General features: G+C 34.8%; 1 protein-coding gene across 4 annotated transcripts in view; it reads right to left on the reverse strand.

Annotated features, from left to right (window-relative positions):
* Nucleotides 1-18996, reverse strand: part of LOC106461809 (probable palmitoyltransferase ZDHHC14) — a 91298-nt gene that overhangs the window by 59328 nt on the left and 12974 nt on the right. For all 4 annotated transcript variants that reach the window (XR_002611086.1, XM_022388889.1, XM_022388888.1 and 1 more), the window contains exon 2: nucleotides 16428-16588. Coding sequence is in view for 3 of the 4 variants with exons in the window: in XM_022388889.1 (XP_022244597.1) it covers nucleotides 16428-16588 (161 nt within the window). In the remaining variant the exon portion in view is untranslated. The remainder of the gene's footprint in view (nucleotides 1-16427; nucleotides 16589-18996) is intronic.

An 18996-nucleotide genomic window follows, 5' to 3' on the forward strand; every position in this document is an offset into this window, starting at 1 on the left:
AACAAACTTCTTTGACAAAGCTGTTGAGGTTGCAATATAGCCTCTGAGAAAAAATGAAATGTACATACACAGCAAAAGAACAGAGTAAGAGCAAGACAAAGATAAGAAGATTGGAGCTGAGAAAGAAACAAAGAAGGAGAAAGAGGAAAATTACAAACGGGAAGGAGAAATTCAACAGATTGAGCATCAATAAAAGTAGACAGATTGTGATTATAGGTCACAGAATAAGTGACAAAAACCAGGAGGACAAATTTTGAAGCTGAGACAGAAGAGCATAAGCAAGAACACAAATGTTAGGGGATGGGGAAAAAAAAAAAGATAATCAGGTGGAGAGTCATGAAGCAATGCAATTCAAAACTCATTAAAAACAAGTAGATTAAGAGAAGGAATGTCACAACCTGAATAAACAAAGCCACAAAGGATGAAGGTGGGATTAGCTGTTCCTCATCAGGAAGAAAAGAACCAGAACAAAGTCATGTGGTGAGAACAGCTGACAGAGTCACTGAATGATATTGTAGGCTCAGCTGTAGCAAAAAAGCATAAAAACAAGGACCATGGGACAGAGATGAAGAAGGCAGAAGAGAACAAACCACCTGATGCACAGTAGCAATAACATCACTGACTATCAGAGCCTCTAGTCACCACTGAAACTGTAGGACATATTCCTGAAGAGCCAATTTTATGCTCTATTTCCTAATGAGGTTAGGAAAGTTAATTGATGTTTGTGTTTTACATAGGAAGTCAAAAAGAATTATCCATTGTTGAGAGCAGTGTCCCTAGCACTTGAATATTTTTTCTCATCTTATACATATTAATTTGATAGACAGTGAAATTGCATTTAGGTTTTATTTTTACATTTTAGTTAATTATGTATTATTTGCATTTTAAAATCCATATTTGAAAGCTTATTGATTATTTAAGTGTTTCTACTCGTTGCTTCACTGATCATGGGTTATGCAAAGAGGGGAGGGCAAACATAATGCCATAGGCTAAAGCAAACTCTCTGTCGATCATAACATCATATCATCTATGGAGACCTGTTGAAGTGTGTTGACATAAATTGGAAAGTCAAATAAAACATTAACAATAAAAAATTTATAAAAAGGTAAAGACTTGAAATTACACATATGACCTAAAGAAGATATTTTAATATTATTCAATGAAGAGATAAAAGGCAAGTACATATTTCCATCTCTTAATTTTAAACATTTCATTGCACTGTACATAGTGATAATAATGAGTCAGTGATATGATAGAGAAAATGGAAAATAAAATATAAACATTTACCTTAAAAAATGTTTAATATTCATTTAGCAGGTTCAAGAAATTATGAACATGAAATGTGAAAACTATAAGGTAATACATAGTATTTTTATACTGAAGATAAAAATCCCCTTGCAGGTGAATTATTCAGAGGCTTAGTGCAAATAACTACATTATATAATGAATTTTTATAAGAAATAATAGAAAAAGTCAAAATTAAATGTTATACTTTTGAAACTACATACTTCTAAGAAAGTTCTTGTCATATTTCAAACAATGTCATCCACTAGTTTTATTTCTGGAACAAAATATGAAAAGAGTGATGTTATCTACCTACAATGTCAGAAGCCAGTATTCATAAGATTAAGACAGAAGCTAAAAGAAAGAGACATACCTATTTAAACAAGAATTAGAATTCAAAATGAATCTGACTGAAGAAGCATCAGAGACATACAGAATGATTACAACAAATTCAAAGAAATGCAGATGGACATCAAAGAAGTGCAGAAAGGCTGTAACAACAAAATTGTAGAAGTATAGTAAGGCTGTAATGACAAAATTATTGAGGTCAAAAGTGAATTACAGAAAGACATCAGGACAGAAAAAATGCCTAGAAAATGAATTATTAAGTGCAAAGATAAAAACCAGCTATACCTCTTTTTGCATCAGATCATGATTTCCAGACTGGAATGCCATCAGCTACATTATATGGAATAGAAGAACCTATTTGGTCTAGATCTATTCCCACTGCTGTTGAAACCAAAAGACTATATCGGAAAGTAACAAGGGAGTCATGCCCAGATCAGTTTGAAATCATTCTTGGAGAGAACAGGTAAAATAGTGAACAAGCCATTCATACCTTCTCAATACGGATAGGTAAAAGTGAGCATGTCATGACCTAATTATACAGTTACATGCAAAATTAAAATACTTTATTATCAATATACATCAATAAATTTTGCATCAAAATGTAATTAACCAACCAAATTTTACCATAAGTTTTAATTTCTTAGTTTCAAAAAGAAATATTTAAAAAACTTCTCAATCTTCACTTTATGTATATGTGACACTTGTTCACTCTGAATAGCCCATTTTAACATTCTCTCCACCCCTATTTCATCTTCTGAGTTTTAATACAGATTAAAAGTATAGCTATTGTTCAGACATAATCTAATTTCACAGCTTCCAATCATCTTGATTTACAGAAATATAATCCAGAAAGTGAAATCCACATAACATGCCCTCGTGTCATATACTGTCTTGCAAAATATGACAATAATTTTCTCTGGCATTTACTACAATATTATTTGTAACCAATAAAAAGAGAAGATCCTAATTCACTGGTCTGTTTATAATGTTAGATCATTCTCATGACAGATTTTAAATTATTTGATGTATAAATTCAAATTTTCTATGGCTGAGTTCAGCTCAACAAACTAAAGGAATTATTTTGAACACACTCATAGCTTCATTAGAAAGGCAGTCAAATTATAATAATTATAGTACACTGTATGCTTTGTGCACATTATCATTTTTTCCTAAACTGAACACTTGAAATAAGTAAAAATTAAGTATACAGTACTAGAAACAGCCCTAGCAAAACTTTGGGTTTGCTTCTTTCTTTCTTTCAGAGCAAAGCCACATAGAGCTATCTGCTGTGTCCATCATGGAGAATCAAACCCAGGATTTTAGCATTGTAAGTCTATAAAGTTACTACTGTCCCATGAGGGGACAAAAATTAGGGTTAAATTTCACAAATATTTTAAGTCTATGACTGCAGATAAGTACAAAACTCAAACCTAATTACTAAATTGCTTGATTTTCATGCATATCCTTTATATAATGTTATAAAAGTGAAATTTTATAAGGCAATATCTTAAAAATTCTGAATTCCCCTAGTGTGAGAAATATGACATATCTTCTCTATGCATCCTCTCTTCTCTATTTTATTCACTACTCCTCCAAAAAGTACAACACTTAACGTAAATTACTCACTATAAAAACCATAATTTTTATAGCCTTCAATTTTGTTTAGTTATAGAGCCATCAAATAGAAAATCAGACCTCTTTTGCAACACCCATCTGTCACATTCTCTCTTTCAGGATTTGTCGATTTGTTTAATTCTATATTATATATAACCAATAGAAAGCCAAGATTTTCATCTAATAACTGACGTATCATATTATATTGTTTTTTGAGAGAATTGTCAATTTCTCAATTAATACAAACTTTGTTCCCATGGGAAATATAACGACTAGCTTGGATGAATTAATAAGGGTTTTTGTCGCATAGCTAGAAAGCCACAAAAATTGTGATAGTTAGAGGGAATGGTCTACTTTTTTACATGTTATTATTCTATGTTCTTTAGTGAATTATGTAATTAAATAAAAATAATTTAATGCATAACTACAAGTAGTATAAAAACAGAAGGTTTAAGTTCCATCGACAGACAAAAAAAAAAAAGACCCATTTATGTACTTCATTTCTTGCTTTTCATGTTTTATTATTATAAAAGTAACTAAAATGTAAAAATAGATATTTCTTTAGGTTAGTTAAGGTTAGATTAGGTAAAATAAGTAATAAAATTAATATAATGAAAATCTTTCATTAGGCATGCACGTGAACAGCTCGGACTCGAAGTAGTTCGTGGGTAATATAATAGATAGCATAACATGAGCTCCACATTCTCCAAGTGAATTACAACTTATAATGCCATGAATAATAGTAGTTAGTTGTTCAAAGGGCAATCACAGAGCAGTAAAACAATAAAATTTAAGTATAAATAGATGTATACTGGTACAAGTTTAAAGCTACTTAGGATAAATGAATGTAGTTTCATGTTACAACTTAGTCATTCTAGAAAGAAAAAAAAAAGAGTAATTTAGATTAACTCTGACTTTTTGGTGGTGGTTACGAGGTCAGTTAAATTGACTGACCCCCGTATAGAGTTAGGGTAAAGAAAATAACATAAAATATAAGGTTTTACTGAAAACAAATGTTTGAAATGTATTTAGGAGGTTTTAGAGATTACACAAATGATACTTTGGGGATGAAGAATAGTTTTTTAATCATAACATGATAATCACTTCGCACTAATAACAAAACAGACTCGATATATTCACAAAGAAATCTTTAGTAAAAATACTTCATCAAAAAATCTGATTTTTTGTGTACAAAAGACTTCTTTACTAAAAGTCTATCAAAATTTTGTGAAGATACACATACTGCATTAAAAATTATAGTATAAATAATTAATATGTTCAAATGTGTACATGAACTTGTGTATTTTATACTGAGCTTTATGTGAAAGGGGTTAATAAGTATTTATCTTTATGCACGATTCCACCATGTGCACTACAATAACACTGTAAATACTAACATCTCTTGTTTTTGCCATGATGACCTAAATAATGCCTTCAGAACTTCATCACCAGAACCAGTTGTGAGGTTTGGGCCACTAAGGTTTGTCAGAGGTTCTGCTGAAGCTTCCATGTTTCCATTGGTTAGATTTCCACAAGCTTCTTCAGAAACTGATCCTCCTGAATAACACAAAGAATGTTGTTTGTTTCTTGTTTCTTTTGGCAGGATTCTTAAACAACATTATTAACTTTATGATATTAATACAATAACAAGGGTATATATTAAAGAAATCACAGACAAAAAACACAATAACAGATTACCATGTGATAATAACTAATAAAACATGAAAAAAATAATAGGCCCAAAAACATAACCAAAAATAGTTTTTTACAAATTTACAGTCTTTTAAAATTCAATTCAGAAAACTTAGTTCTCAATTACCAGAAGATATTTTTTCTTAAGTATTTTCAATTTCCCCCATAGTGTTTTAATTAAGTGACCATTTTATAGATGTTAACCTACAGCTAAAGAAAACAAGTTCCTCAAGAATCTTCAGTTTGAAATACTTTATTATGCAATGTAAGTTTCTATGCATGTGATTTCCTGTGGTTTGTCATCAATTTATTTTTATTGCTTTGTCATCAGCAAACAGAATGGAAAGTGTGAAATATTTGGGATTATCCTTCTAAGGCAATGGGATACTTGGCAGTAATTTTTCAACATATGCCATACTTTCAAAAAACTCTTAATACAGTACTTTATTTTTCATGCTTTCATTTAGGTCTAATCTTTTGTTCTTGATTAGGATTTCTAGAATATGCTATAATCACATAGGGCAACAAAATATCTTTGAAATCACTGAAGTTGTAGCAATCTGTGGCTATTTGTATATGAGAAAAGTGTAGATCATTCCTTATGCTCCTCATATTTTAGAAGCTTTGAACATAAAGAGAGGATTATATTATTGATAGTTGTGATTGGTTACATGCAGTCCTAAAAAATGTGAACCCCCCCCCCCCCTTTAAAGATTGGTTAAAATAATCCAAAAAGAAAAATTATTGGTTGAGAATTACCAAGAAAATTATGGACACTTCTTTCCAAATATGTATTTTTTTGTTTGTGTGTGTGAATCTATCCATTTATCAATTATGTATCTAAAGTGAAGCTGTTTTCTTAGCATCGTGCTTTGCTGAAGAGTCTGAAATGCTGCAATAATGTTCAAGAAATCAGGTGAGACATGGTGTTATTTCAAAAAATGTGATTTAAAAACTTATCAGTAAATGCATATTTTGTAAACTAAACATATGCTAACAATATCACTTGAATGAATAAGGTGTGTAAAAATTTAACAAATGCTCACAACAAATTCATAAGATCTACATGGACCTTCAAAGCCTAAAAATCATCACACCCAAGACAGTCACTAACTAGTGATACATAACATTAACCCTATCACCCCAGGTATTCTTTACTGCACATGACACAAGGTTTTAGTGTCTTACATTCAAAATTTTATTAAACTACTTCTTGTTTACATTATACCAATTAGAATAGCATAAAATCTTAGTTAATAATTCATATTTTAATATTATACAAGTTTTAAGATCTTAATTCTACAAGGCAATATTTAAAAAAATCCTGAATTTCCATTAGTGTGACCCACATGACACATTTTCTCTTAGCATGTCATCATCCCTATTTTATCCACCACCCCTCAAAAATGTATGAAATTAAATGCAAGTTACTCTGTAAAATCATTATTGCTCAGACAAACCATAATTTTTATGGTCTTAAATTTTGTTTGGTTACAGAGCTATCACATAGAAAATCAGACTCCTCCTGCCACACCCAACTGTCACATCCCCTCCTTCACAATTCGTTGATGATTCTCTCTTACGTTTCATTATATATTACCTATAACCAATAGAAAGTCAAGGTTTTCATCTATTAAACAACATATTATATTACATTGTGTTCTGAACAGAAAATTGTCAATTTCACTAATAGTACAAGATTTGTTCCCATGGGAAAGTTAATGACTAGCTTGGATGAATTTATAACGGATTGGATGAGTACTTTATTTCTTGTTTTTCATATTTATTCGTTATTTCTTATTACAAAAGTAACTAAAATCTAAAAATATGGATCTTTCAAAGTTATTTAAGACTAGATTAGGTAAAATAAATAATAATAATATAATTAAAATGGTTCAGAGGCACACATGTGAATAGCTCGTGAGTAATGTAATTCGATAGCGTAATGTGACCTGTTCTCCAAGTGATGGATAGTAGTTAGACATGGTTCAAAGGGCAATAAAACAATAAAATTTAATTATAAATAGATGTATACTGCTAAGAACTTAGAGCTACTTAGGATAAACGAATGTACAGAGACATCTCAAAAGTAAATAGACACCATGATGTTCTTCAATAGTCATTTATCTCACATTATCAACTTGACAAAAATGTTTACAAATGTGCATCAGTACTTAGTCGATTTGCCACTAGCACTTTTCAGTGTTTTGACATGTTCTGGCATTGAATAGATGAATTCTACAATTTTCTCCTGTAGGATCTTGACCCAGGCTGCATGCAAAACATCAATTAGCTCTCCACAGGATGCTGATTTTCTGGAACTTCTTCTCACTGCTCGAGCAAATATGGCCCAGACATGCTCAGTGGGGTTCATATCAGGTGACTGACTTGGCCATGGGAGCCGTTGGATGCCTTTTTTAATTAAATGACTATTGAATAAACATAATGGTGTCTATTTATTTTTGAGATGTCTCTGTAGTTTTATGTTACAATTTGAAGTCATTCTAGAAAGAAAAAAAAAGGTAATTTAGGTTTATTTTGCTTCTTTTTTTTTGGTGGTTACGAGGTTGGTCGAATTGACTGATCCCATTTTGAATTAGGGTAAAGGAAATAACAGATAAACTATAAAGTTTTCCTGAACAAAAGTCTGAAATGCATTTAGGAGGTTTAAGGGATTACACAAAGAAAAGTTGAGATTTTTGAGATGAGGAAAAGAATTTTTAATTCTAACATGAAAATTACTTTGCACACGGACTATTCAAAACAAATACTCAATATATTAATGGACAAATGTTTATTTTATCTTATTAAAAATACTTTGCCTAAAAATATTATTTTTTGTATGTGAAAGACTGACAAATATTGTGAATATATACATACTATATTGAAAGTTAGACTTTAACTGAGTACAAAGAGGTCACGTGATCAGTCAAATTGACCGAGCCCATGTTGAGAGAGTTAAGCTATTTAGGATAAACAAATGTAATTTTCTGTTACAATGTGAAGTAATTCTACAAAGAAAAAAGGTGTAATTTAGATTCATTTCATATTTTTTATGGTGGTTATGAGGTCAGTCAATTTGACTTTGTAGAGAATTAAGGTAAAGAAAGAAAAGAAAAAAGAAAGTTTTACTGAAAAAACATGAATTTTATTTAGGAGGTTTTTAGAGATTATGCAAATGAAATTTTGACAATTTTCAGATGAAGAAAAATATTTTAATGTTAACATGAAATCACTTTGCACTCAGAGCACTTTGACTCCATATATTCACTGAGAAATGTTTTGTAAAAGTACTTCAATAGAAATTCTAACTTTTTGTCTACTAAAGACTTATGATGTTTAGTCAAAACTTGTGAGATTTCATGAAAATATACAAAACATTAGAAATCATAGTATGGAAACTCTATAGGTCAACTTGGGGTCACAAACTTGGGCAAATCAACCAAGCCTGTAGCAAAAGAGTTAGCCAGAATTCTCCACTCTTTTAGTTTCCATGTGACTTTTACACCACAAGCCAGATTTATTTGTTTGCAGTTGTGATAAAATATTTTCTTCATGATTTTGGAGAGTTGGGTGGAAATGTATTTCAAACATAGATACCTGTTTGAAATTCACTTTAATTCTAAAAATGTAAAATTTAAGTCAAGTAAACTTACCTTTGAAATACTAAGAGTCAGAATACTCACATAGAAAGAGAGAACGGAACTCCATGGAGCTCCATCATAATGTTGAATTTTGTCTAAGGCAATATAGAGATATATGTAATAAGAGAGAGTGCTAACTGGACAAATACATACACACAGCCTCACATCATAACAATAAAGTCAAAATTTTCCTTACCTGAAAATGTATTTCTGATAGATACTCACTTCCACACACAAAATAACATATTTTCCTTGAGTTCACATGATCTGCCAGAGACTTACAAGCTATCAGCACTGTGAAAACTTCCACCTAATCTCACATGAACTTACATCAATGCATGATGACATAATTCTGCAGCAGAACCCTCCACCAATAGAAGTGTGACACACCTCCATACGCAATGACTCCCACATTTATGCTTGTGAATTCTCAATCTTTGACTAGGCAATGTACCAGGAAAGTGGGAATGTGTGAAGAGATGAATATCTATTGAAAATACATTTTTTAGGTAAGAAAAATGTGAACTCCTAAAGAAATACTCACCTCCACGGACAGAATAGCTAAATCCCATGCTGAGGTGGTAGAGGGACTGGTGCAATTGTTACTTAGATGAACTCCCATCAGAAGGTGTCCAAAGGAAGCCCATGGGGTGTAACACCCATCAATTGACAGGGGATCCATAGAGGCACACTCATGGGTACACTCTTTGCCCGTGTAGAAATAGATAAGAGGCAGAGAATCCCTAAATGTGTTGCAAGGATAGGCGGAATAAGTATATGACCATCTAAATACTTGCACACAAGCTGTCAGACAGCCATTATTTGTAATGAGGTTGGGGATCGTTCAGACCATACCTTGTATGCTCCTCTCTTATACCATCAGACTCGAAGGGTCAAAAACAGCTGTGAAAGAAGGGCACTTGTGATAAGTATCTGTGCTCACCTCCTCTACCATCAGTCACTACAGGCCTCATGCCACCTGCAGGAGAAGGGCACTGTATGGAATCATGTAAGTATGGATACTTATATAATCTCTACTTAACCACCAATTACTACAGGTCCCTTGCTTGCTGAGGGAGTAGGCTGTACGAGTGATAACTCATGAGTGTTTATGGTGTGACCACTTGAGCTCTACCATCAATCTCTATGGGCCCAATGTCAGCTAAGGGAAGAGGGCACTGTATTAAATATACCTCTAATTGAACATCAGTCAATATGGGCCACATGCTAGCTGTAAAGCATTTTTTTTTTGGCAGTACGACGTAGAATGGACTAGAAATAAAATTTCCTCTAGGGGATGGTAAAAATGGGCTACAAGGGAATGTGTAAGGTGTTGAATCTGGAGTGAGATGAGATGAAAGAACAGATGATCATCCATCCCAAAGAGGAATAAACCAAGTAGAAGATCTAGAAGATTCATCCAATAAGGGTGGAGAGAGAGAGGGCTCTAGTAGAGGAGGGGGACACATGGAATGAAAAGACAGTAACAATAACCTTGAAAGGAGGAAGACAGATAACAATAAATGACTCATATAGGACATAGGAGTTTGTCTGGGTCAGAATGATCATAGATATGAGATATAGAAATAATAAATATGGGAGAAAGATGTGTCCACCTTTCCTGGCAGTAGAAGTCTTGGGAAGGAAGGACCAGTTGGGGTAAAGAAGAAGGTAAGTGCAGTGGTAGAAAATTTAGGAGGAATCTATGTCATAGAAATCATAATAATGGTGACCATAGGCAAGAAGGTGAGAAAAAATGGGTTTAAGAGAGAGAGAGAATATAGGGACTAAGTGGCAAAAGGTTTGAAAGGATCCCAGGTGAGGGCATGAAGGACAACTTTCAGGTCCCAGTTAGGCAAAGGAGTAGGATAAGAGGGTCTGTGGATTAGGAAGGAACACAAGATGGTGGTAAGGACAGGTTAAGAAAAAAATATTTGGTATCAGGAAAGGTGGAACTTGATAAATAGCACCATCCAATAGCTCACAATGGTATAGATAGGCAAGCCACTGTCAAAGAGCCATGTGAAGAAGGAGGTGAGGTGTTGTAAAGTCAACCAGGGGTGAAATAGTGAAGGATAGACCAGCAGCATCAAATGTACCATTTATGTTGGTACACATAAAAGGTGGAAGGAAGATGAGTATTACAGAAAGAAAGCTACATGACCAAATAGTTTGGCTCAAAGAGCAATGGACCAGACTAATCCCAATTGAAAATATAGGGATGCCACTCCTTCATGAAAGAGTGATGTTTGCACTGGACCACAAGGGATGGAACATTAGGAAGTGTTAGGAGGCTTTGTTGAGAGAAGATGGAGTAGTGGTCTAGTCATAAAGCAAGATCTTCTAGTGGAGAAGGATGAAAAAGGATTTGTAAGGACAGTGAATCTCTGTATAGGTTCCATTAGTTATGCAAGGCCCACTGTAGGGAATGCATATATGTGTGGCCAAGTGGAATTGGGGGTTCTAGAGAAGCCATGGTCCACAAAAAGAGAGAAAACCTCTAGCACTAAATGTGAAGTTGAGGCACAAACTTTGGTGATCAGATGCCCAAGGTTCCATAAACAAACTGAAGAAGGTTGAGCATGGTTGAGAAAAGAGTTGAAGAGATTCCTGAGATGGATGAGAGATTGGGTCAGGATTTGGAAATCTTGACAAGCCATCATAAACAAGCAGTTTTGTGAAGATGAAGTGAAATGTGTTCAGAGGATGTTACATGGGAATGGATAAGAAGCTATGTATAAATAGAATTGTAAACACAGACTATGAAGATGTCAAGTAATGGCCTACATAATATGATTGAAAACATGAGGGGGTAGCATTATTCTAAATGAAAGGGTACAAAACTGGATAATGCAATTCATTGGTCAAATTGGACATAACATCATGAGGACAGAGTGATTGGGATGTGGGGAAAGGCATCTGATATATCAACTTGGTCAGGCCAAGTTGGAAAGACCAATGGAGAGTGAAAAAATTCTCCATCCAAAACTGTGTGACCATGGGAAAGAGCTTGAGTAACCCATCTATCAGTAGAAAATTGTGTCCACAGGTTTAGAAACAAAGGCAGACAGGCTCCCACAGATCTCAAACTGACTGGATGGCCATCAGCAATTAGTCTGGCAAGTGAGACATTAGATGAAGTAAGGTGAAAGGTTGTGATACAGGAACAGAATGGGGAGCAGAAGAAGGGAACAATGATGGACAGAAATTGAATGACAAAGTTGGGACAAATAGGAAACTAGGGAAGTAAGATGATGGTGGACAGCTTCAGACCATGATTCCATGGAATCAGGGACACTACCAAAAACCTCTGGACAAAGAAAAGTGGCAAAAGAAACGTCCAGAGGAAGAGAGACAGACTTCAGAAAGTGGGGTATCTCTTCCCAAAAGGTCCCAACAACAAAGAAACCAAGTGAGAAGAGAAAGAGGAGCACTCTAAGAGTCCCCATAAAAGTCATCGGGGAAACAGTGAAGTACTTTCATCATAAGGTGAATGGAGGATGAGTATCTAAGTTGGGTAGTGAAGTCAGGAAAATTGAGCATTAGATTGGAAAACAGATGATAATGAATCTGTCCCCCAAATTGGCAAGGACTTCAAAGACTGGGTGTTGAGGAATGGGAAATTATAATTTTCCAATACTGAAAATATATTTCCGATAGATACTTACCTCCTCTCCCATAAACAGCTATTCTCCTTCAGTGCTGCCCTCTATATACAAAACTATTTTTGCATGCCACAAGCCTTGAGCTCTCATGTACCTTCCAATCAAATGGTTCAACTGTGTCTCACATGTAAAACATCATACAACAGCCTTCCACCAATAGGAGCGTGACACACTCTCCTGACACTTTTCTCCCTCTATTCAATTCTACGGAACAATCCCATCAAGTTTTGGCAGAAAATTGAAGCACCAGTTTTCAGTGGAGAGGAAGGATGGGAAGTGTGAGATGAGGTAAGTACCAAGTGGATATATATTTTCAGTATAAGAAAATTACAACTTACTATAAATAGCTAGAATACCACATTGAATAGGTGGAGGGACTGGTGCGAGGGAAAACAAAGAAGCATTCCTCAAAAGCACATGAAGAACTCCCTAGAAAGAGTAGATCCTCCCATTAGAGGATCATACTTGGGAGACCACACCACTTCGGTATCAGGTATACTCTTCACCCAGTGTGGATGGAGGTACAACAGACTTGAGCAAAAAATAGGAGAAGCACATCCAAATGGGAGAGAACAATGGTTGGACAGGGATCCAAACCATAATATATCGGAATCTCAATCCCATAGAGTACATTAATGTGGGTGAGAGTAAAAGGATGTGCCCTTAGGTGTAGAGTGACTAGGGCATGGTGGACGATACACAGCAAGTCAACTGCATCCAAAAAACCAGCCACCAAGAAACAGCATCCACTCAGGGGAGGGATGGGGATCAAAGCATTGGTAAATCAACTACAATCCAAAATATCCCTAGAGGAAGGGCAAATAGAATAAGCTAAAAAAGAAGCAACTCACAGGGACAAACAGAATCTTCTGGCCAGGGATCAGATAAAAACCAGACATGAAGACAGAGGATATGATGAGCCAGATGGAATGCTGGTGACCAAGGGTGATGTAAAAGGGATGGAGAGAGAGAGGAAAAGGTAATGGAGGGACAGATTGTAGCTGAATCTGCCTTGAAACCCACAGTTATGATGGCCAGTAAGGAGCAATGAGAAGGACTTGATACAGAGTGGTATGGATGATCAAAATCACATTGAGAGGAATATGGATGGGAGGATAAACATACAGATATTTGTTGCTCCAATCCTGAATAAAAGCAGTGCAAGCGGATAAGGCATGGGAGACCAAAACACACAGAACATGGTATTGAGGGATGTGGCAAATGCATCCAGGTGAGGAGTACCTCACTGAAGGCATAGCCACTAGAAAACATGAAGATTGAAAGACCACTCCATTGGATAAACTTTGTCAGGGTGGGAAAGATGATCCACCACAAGATTGAATGTACCCAGACCATTGCATGCACAGGAGAGGAATAACAAGCGTGTGAGCCCAAAAAAGGAGATCCAATGTTTGACCACAAAGGGAATGACAATGGGTGCCACACTGGTGATTGATATAAGGAACCACCATAGAAGTGTCAGAATAGATCATGACCAGACGATTCCTGGCAAGTTGAAGTAAATGATCCAAAGCACAACATACAGCCAGAAGTTCCAGGATGTTAATATGGTAAGATCTTTTGGTTGGAGACCACTGACCTGAAGCTTCCTGCTGATTGACCCATGTCCCCCAGCCCTAAAGGAAAGCATCTGTGAAGACCTGCAAATCCGGATGAGGGGGAGGAAGCAGAATACCTGCTGATGTGTGAGCCCTGTCCAAACATAAATGCAGATCACTGACAAGGGAAGAAGGAGCCTCTAATGGATCCCACACAAGATTCCACTGGTCATGCAGACCCTACTGAAGAGACCTCATATGTGCTCGACCCAAGGAGATAAGAGCTTCCTTAGCAGACTACATCCCCAAATGCGATAGAACCTCATGAGCTGTAATAGAGGGAACAATAAGGGCATGGAGAACTGAAAGCTCCATCGGATGAAGTCAAAGAGAAGAAGGTTGGGTCCTACTGAGATGAGGGTTGAAAAAGACACACCAGTGGACAAGATATTGTGTAGGTATATGGAATGACTTGCAGGAGCAGTAGATGAGTGTGATGGGCAGTACTCCCATCTAGAACAAGCTAACAGAAGCCAGGCTTCCATGTAATGATATAAGTGCAACGTCCAAGCATCTAAATGTTGGGCAAAAGCCTTGACCACCTGACAAAAGATACATGGGGCTGAAGCAATCCCGAAGGGCAGGGCACGAAATTGATAGCACCTTGACAGATGAGATATTAGAACATGCAGGTAAGCATTCGCAATGTCTACCTTGGTCATCCACAAACCCAGAGAAAAATTCCACATGATGATGAGAAAAGGCTCCATGGTAAATCAGAATAGAACCACAAATTGATCACATGCCACCAGCCCCCAGTACCACAAACAGCCTCGAATAACAGATTTGATGGCATTCTGAGACAGACATTGACTGGTGGTAAGATTCTGAGGCAATGGAAAGGATATTGGTACCTGAGACAGCAAAGGAGGGGAAAGGAAGTGGATGACATGTCCCTGAGATAATACCTGAATATCCCAAAGATCTGTGGCAAAAAGTCACTAAAGGGGAACAAAATCGGTTGAACAGCCTGGAATAAAAATTTCGAGAAGGATGAGTGATAGATTCGATGGCATTCTGAGACAGACATTGACTGGTAATAAGGTTGTGGGAATGAAGTTGATTTAGAAAGGAAATAGCATGTACAGCAATGTCTGGGAGGAAGGAAAGTGCAATAGGAAGGGTTGTTTAAAAAAAAGAACGAGAAAAGTCAAACGATATGAAAGAGAAAGAACTATACTGAGAAATAAGGTTTTGACAATCTAAGGAAGACTGAGGCTGTTTTTCAGTATAAAGGATATTTCCAAAGCAAAAGCTGGAGGTGGAAAAATTTGCTCAAATCCATCTTCTTCACCTTAAGGCTCAATGGAAGGGTAAGGGAAGTGAGTGGAAAGGACTGAAGCAGAAGTTCCTGGCTGCATTATGGACCCCACCGCACATTGGACAATGGCTGCCAGGTCTCCCACAGAAAAATAACTTCCCACCAAATTATTGGTAATTTCTTCAGTATGAATAATATCGTCACTCACATCAGCAGAAGAGTTCACATGAAACTTTGATTTCACATTGAGTATGTCTAAACTCAAACGTGTGAAAGCTGAAAATTGAAGAAGTGGCAAATCTCTTCAATCTCAAACACATGTGTACATAACAGTGGTGAGAAAAATAATGTGGATTCACAAGCATGAATGTAGAGGGCATCACTGTGCATGGATGTGTGTCACACTCCTATTCATGGAGGGTTCTGCTGCATGATTACATTATCATGCAGTGGCACATGTGTTTTCACATGATATTAGGTGGGAGTTTTCACAAGGCTGGTGGCTTGCAAACCTCTTTTGCAAATTGCACAAACTCAAGAGAAGAATAAGCTATTCTATGTGTGGAGGTGAGTATTCGTTTTAGAGGTATGATTTTTTTTTTAACAATCAAATAATTTCTTAACCTCATACACCAGTAGAATCATAAACAAAGATGTTGGGCTGTATGGAAATATCTGGATTGTAAACACAACACAGATGTGGATCCAAATTTTAAATAATAAGGTCATAGAGAATAATTCATCTGATAGAAATTACATCTTGTTTGAAGAATCACAACCAGAGGCAAACTGAATTCAAAATTAGAAAATAAAGCAATATGACATTAATAAAATCTTTGTATTTGTCCATATGCCAGCGGGCAAGATATCCTCAACAGAGTACTATGGATGTGGCCAGGATACCAAAGACATAGCCAAATGGTAAACTTGATGAAATGTAACCCTAAATTCATTTTATCATTATGATAAAATAAGGCACATGAAGTATCAAGGTCATAGATATTAGAATGTATTTAGTTTGATGCAAGCAATATAAACATCTTTTATATGACAGATGATACAATGAACAAGTCACCAAAGGTTCAAAAGGGGAAGAAGTACAAAAGAAATGTAATACGAAAAAACCATGGTGAAAATAAAGAGCATATGTGTGCAGCAGTCATAACTCTTTAACTTAATTGGTATAATTCTTGAAGCAATTGAATCTACAAATATTGTTAAGTTGCCAATACAAACCTACACAATTTCACTCAAACCTAATATTAACGTTATAGGTAATGTAAAACGAACATATTCTTACCGATTTGTTTTTCTATATCAGCCGCCTCTTCTGGAGTAGCACGAGGGATAACACCAGGGTCACTGAAGCTTGTTCTTAGTAGTGAAGTCATAACAAACAAAAAAAGTACCACAGCTATAGCTGGAATTGCAGGGCTAATTTCTTCTGTCAGATAAGGGCAACTATATGAAAAAAAAAATCATTAGTTAAAAAAAGAAAGAAAAATGTCTTCTCACTTTAGCTAAACTCATCTTAATCATCAATCTAGTTTACCTTTAAGTTTCTATATCTTCTGATTCCAAAATGTTTTTGGTTTATGTTTATAAGATGCTCCTTATCTTTTACTTACCATTTTAGTCAATTGTATAGCACTTTCATAGAGCTTAATGTCAAATTTAGAAAAACTTTAAGAAATGTTTGTTATGGAAGCATCACGCTAAAATGAAAGAAAAAAAAAGTTTATCAATCACTCCAAAATGTAAGTTATTCAAATCTCAGGATTATAATCCGAAAGTTGAATATCATCTTGTGCGATTGTTTGTAGCTTAGAATCTACATGAAAAATATATTTTATTAATAATATGTATCATAAAATCTCTTCCTTTTACATGTGCTATAAGAAAGTAAATTGTTGGATATCTAAACTCAGTATTTTACAGGTTTCCAGTACTGAAAAATGTAACTGTTATGAAAAATTTACTGGTTTTCAGGCTATGCATGCTCAGTCCTTTTTGTTTGAAGATATGATCACACTCATATGTACATATGCAAACCTAATTACATTTACTATCTGCTGTATACATGAAAGGCTACATTCAGTCACAAGTTGTGAGACAGCAAATTCTATTTGTTTTGGTTTTATTTACTGTTCATTTATCATTCCTTTTATAGTTTAGTTTATCTATGAATTTTATTTAAATTAAAACACTAACTCACCTTATAGCTGATCATGTATATTTTTAGTAAATATCTATGTATTATAAAAATGACACCAGTTTCCCTAGTGGTGATGTACAGATATAATTTATGTAGCAAACGATTACATAATTCTATGATCACACTAGATGTACCCTCGTGACCTAATGCAGTGAATAAATACCCTACCATAAGCTTCATAAACTGAATCAAATGACATATAGTGAATGACATAGTTAGCAATTTTTTATAGCTGTTTGTCACTTGATATAGTTATTAATATAGAAAGATGTTACAGTTTAATAAATTGTTATTTTCTGTTGAGGGTGTGACTGAAAAGGGAGAACATTGAGAAGTTAAGCTCTTATAGATTTCTGAAAGTAATTTAATATTATCATTATAATTTGTAGTAATTTGGGTTAAATAACACAATAATAACTAGATATAGTAAGATTGCTAAATAAAAGTAAGATGGTCAATGTTTTAACTTAAGTGTTGTAAATTTAACAACATTAAAAGTGGCTTAGTATGTATAATGCTACTTTAGGCTTAGGTATATTTCAACTTACTGGTAAATCGTAAAACATGATAAATACAATGTTTTATTAAATAAATACAATTTGAAACTAGTTTAGTGTCTCTTGTTGTTTTAAAAATTAACTTGTTTACTTGAAGTTAGATCCATTAGATAAAATTCAGCTTATAGATATAGGTAGGTTATAATATAAATCAGGCGAAATACATTTTATTATTAACATTACATATATTGTTATAATAAAGTATTAAGCTCTATTTCTAAGTTCTATATAATTAAAGATAAATTTTATTGCATTAGTGTAAAGACAAAGTAGTGATAAAAAATAACTTTATTAAACGTTTCGCTTAACAGTAACAGTGTTAACAATAGGCTACTGGTATTTGGTATTATTTATATTCAGGCTATTAAGTATAAATACAATTGTTAAGACTAGTATAGGAGTTAAGTGTTCACAGTTTGTTACGTCCAATGGGTGTGTTTTATTTTGGAACTTGGGACTGGCATGTAATTTTAAAGAAGCTAGTAATAAAGATGTGCAATTTTTATGTAGAGTTTGTAGGTTGGAGGCTATCATAATCAAAGTAGATGTAATAGATAAAGAGAAGTGTAATTGTGGGAAATGGTAGCAGGATTTCAGGAGGAGTTTAGGCTTTTATATGCAAGGGATACATCAGATAACAATGGCTTTCAGGAAGTTGGTAACAGTACTATTAGAGTAAAAAAGTAGTGAATTTAGTTATAATGAGCTTATTTTGTTGAGCAACAAATTTCTGCCCTTGGAGGGAAGATAACCAAAAAGGTCAGAGAAGGATGTGAATGATAAGGAGGTTATAGTTGTAGGTGATTCCTTGACAAGGTATGTGGATCGAATAGTCTTTCGGGTAAATAAGGAGAAAAGAATCAGATTATGCTACCCAGGGGCACAGGTGGAGGATATAACTGACAGAAGGAGATGTAATAAAGGAGGCTAGCAGAGATGCAATTTTTGTGGTGCATGTAGGGGTTAATGATGTAGGAAAAGGTAGGTCAGAGGGGCTAATTAGTAAGCACAAGGGATTGATAAAGGCATTTAAAGAAAGAGGGCATAACTTAATTTTGTCAGGGATACTGCCCAGAATTAACTGTGGGGATGAAGTT

The sequence above is a fragment of the Limulus polyphemus genome, unplaced genomic scaffold, assembly GCF_000517525.1.
Source record: "Limulus polyphemus unplaced genomic scaffold, Limulus_polyphemus-2.1.2 Scaffold1036, whole genome shotgun sequence".
Lineage (NCBI taxonomy): Eukaryota > Metazoa > Arthropoda > Merostomata > Xiphosura > Limulidae > Limulus > Limulus polyphemus.